This window comes from Helianthus annuus, chromosome 11 (genome assembly GCF_002127325.2).
Source record: "Helianthus annuus cultivar XRQ/B chromosome 11, HanXRQr2.0-SUNRISE, whole genome shotgun sequence".
Lineage (NCBI taxonomy): Eukaryota > Viridiplantae > Streptophyta > Magnoliopsida > Asterales > Asteraceae > Helianthus > Helianthus annuus.
Window position 1 is genome coordinate 128783036 of NC_035443.2, and position 2937 is coordinate 128785972.

The window sequence follows — 2937 nt, forward strand, 5'->3', positions numbered from 1 at the left end:
TTATTTAATTTTGTACGAACGGATTCCTACATATATATCTTGCCCATTTTCATCAGCAATCATGTACCTTCCGTATATGGTAGATATACTTAAGTTTTGAAGCTCCCCTGCTTATAAACACAGAGACGAAAATTTGTCCATTGATGTTCCTAGATTCCATCGTCTAAACTTAAATGAACGAACGACGAACTAGTTTTCTTCATGTTTGTTCGGATTCTTTGCAACCCTACACATACATTTTAGTTTACTTAGGAGACTTTTTAGTTTGAATTCAATTAATATAAACTCCAACAAAGTTCTTTTCTCAACTCATGAAATAACAACATATATTCATCACATTAACAAACAAACATTAGTTTAACCAAGCTTTGCAAGAACATCGTTAAGAGAAGATACAGCCGCAGCATAACTCTTTTCGGCATCCTCCGAGCTTTTGATCTTTGCTGCATAGTCCAACTGATCCAAGCAAAATACACAAAGAATTACGTCAGACCAATAAAAACAACTTTTGGTTGTGGCCGATAAACAAAACAACTTTTGTGGTTTTGAAATACATGTTTGTCTTAGGATAGCCTATTAGGGTAGTCGCAACTCACACTTACCAAGTGCGAAATTGCGACTACTATATTTTTAAAAGATTTTCAAAAATACCCCCAAGTCGAACATCTATTTCAAATTTACCAATTTCTAAAATAAATAAGAAAACCTACATCAGCCATGTTTTGGAAAAGCTTCCCGGTTAAATCTTTAAGTTGTTTCTTTTCGTCCTTCGGCTTCGATGCAATCACCGTGTTGAGGTCAAAACGGAGGTACTCCGACCTCAAACGGAGATCATTTTGGACATAAGGCCATGCCTTTTTGTCAATGAACTCTTTAACGTTTAGTATTTCTTTTGCTGATTCCTTTGCACGCGCCGCTGCCTCTGCTGGTGGCAATGGTTGGAGGTAGAAGCGGTTCTTCAATGGCAAATCGAGGTCCCTTGCCTGATCAGAGTTTAGAGTTCCGGCTGCCAATGCATATATTTTTGCCCCATATATATGTTTTGAATGAGTAAAGTACTTTTAAAATGATCATATATTAATTCGGGGTGTGCATGACTCAGTTTGAATGACTCGAGACATAAATCAAACCAAAAGTGACATTTTCAGTTTTTCGATTTTAGAATATTGATTGATTTCAATTTCTAATTGAGTTAACTGCCATTTTTGTCCCTCTTGTTTGTCCAATTATGTCAGGCCAGACCAAATTTTAAAATTTTACTATTTTCGTCCTTGACATTCTTGAAACATGTCAGTTTCGTCCAATAAACAAAGGTTGAAGTGAATAAATGGACAACCCACAGAGACGAAAATTAAATGACAGGTAACTCATGTTTTTTTGCACGAAACTGGCATGTTTAAAGAATGTCAGAGATATAAATTGTACTAATTTCGGATTAGAAGAAGTCAGAAACTTACGCAGTCCACCGGATGGTGGCGGAGGTGGGCCGAGCTTGATCGGTTTAGCATCGGCAAGCACAGCCTGAACAAAAGAACCCGAGGCTAGCCCAGTGGCAATAAGTCCCAACACAGCTCTTCGGCTAGTCTCGCTTTCAACCTGTCCGTGTGATGCTCTAACAACAAGCCCGGTCCGGGTAACACCGACTCGGCCATTGCCCACTGGGGACAAACGGGCCGAGCCATTGAGCTGGAGGCTACCTTCCAAAACAGCTAGAGAGGAACCACGTAGGCCGGACATTGATGCCACAGATTGAGCCATTTTTTGGTTGTGTTACTTGTGTTTTTGGCCCTTTTTGTTATGATTGGAGAAAATAATATGTGATGATGGGTGTAACACCTTATCTTTGAAATCTGTTTTTAAATGGATAATCTGGATATGGTTCTGACCAATGAGCTTTCGAGTTTTGGACAACTTGGATTAGGTATTGTCTGGTTCCACTAGCAGTTTGACACGTGGATTGTAAATAAATGGGGTCGTGTGGCAAGGCTACTTCTAAAACTATGGGGTATGTAGAGGTTTGGGTTGGAGGTATTGCTTGACACGGCTCCATCAATCCATACCTAAAAAAGTGGGGTGTGGTAGGGGCGTGACCAGGCCCACGTAGGTTGCCATGGAGTTTGTTTTTTTTAGAGTTAACAATTATATAAAATAACACAACTTATATTAATTAAACAAAAGGTTATGTAAAAGACGATCCTAAAAAATAAAAAAAAAAACTACTTATTAAATCCTAAAAAAATAAAAAAAAAATTACAAAGTACAGTAAATATTAAAGTGGGGAACGCACTTAAAAACTGTATTCCCATCGTGCCTGTATTCGATCTTCGCAATCTCGACTCGATCGTCGTGGGTCAAGTCGCCTGTAGGGTTCGTTGTGCGTCAACAATCGATGCCACTAGTATTTCCTCCTCTTCGGTCCAATGCACCATTTTCGTTTTTTTTTTTTGTGGGTTTGGTTGAAAATATGTAATTTGTGTTGGGTATTAGTTGAAGAAGAATAGGAAAATATGTAATTTGGGTTAGGTATTTATAGGTAAAAAATGTAATTTTAAAAAAACATTTGATTTACCATACTATAACCGCCACCCCCAACGGCTACCCCCAAACGGCTACATCGACTCAGCCAAATAAAGCTAGCCATGTCACACTACCCCCCCCCCCCCTTCCCGCCCCACGCCAGGCTCAATCCCCACGCCAGTGGTCAACGTCATGGCCAACGATAGCCCGATGTAATCTAGCCAACGTTGCTTAGCAACCGTCGCCCCACACCCAACGGTCTAACACCATTTCATTTTTTTATATGTAAGAAAAGTTATATCAAAATTAAAAGTGGTATGATGTGCAAACGTTTTTATTTAGATGGAACTTTATTCTTTTATAGTATTTTTAAGATTAATAAGAAGTTGGTTATATAAATAAGAATTCAATGCAATTTGT

The 2937-nt window shown here is 38.7% G+C and overlaps 1 protein-coding gene across 1 annotated transcript; it reads right to left on the reverse strand.

The window, feature by feature from the left end:
• Nucleotides 1-263: 263 nt before the first annotated feature.
• Nucleotides 264-1872, reverse strand: LOC110890423 (oxygen-evolving enhancer protein 3-2, chloroplastic). The gene is made up of 3 exons (XM_022138031.2): nucleotides 1458-1872; nucleotides 711-1006; nucleotides 264-456 (listed from the first exon to the last, which is right to left on the reverse strand). The coding sequence occupies exons 1-3, from the start codon at nucleotides 1756-1758 to the stop codon at nucleotides 358-360; spliced, it is 696 nt and encodes a 231-aa protein (XP_021993723.1). The 5' UTR covers nucleotides 1759-1872; the 3' UTR covers nucleotides 264-357.
• Between the last annotated feature and the right edge of the window lie 1065 nt (nucleotides 1873-2937).

Bases quoted from the DNA above. Each gene is read 5' to 3' on its own strand.
- LOC110890423 (XM_022138031.2), bottom strand. From the start codon at position 1,758: ATGGCTCAATCTGTGGCATCAATGTCCGGCCTACGTGGTTCCTCTCTA. The intron at 1,007-1,457 runs GTAAGTTTCTGA...ATGCATTGGCAG, and splicing joins GCCACCATCCGGTGGACTGC to CCGGAACTCTAAACTCTGAT. The intron at 457-710 runs GTAGGTTTTCTT...TGCTTGGATCAG, and splicing joins TTTTCCAAAACATGGCTGAT to TTGGACTATGCAGCAAAGAT.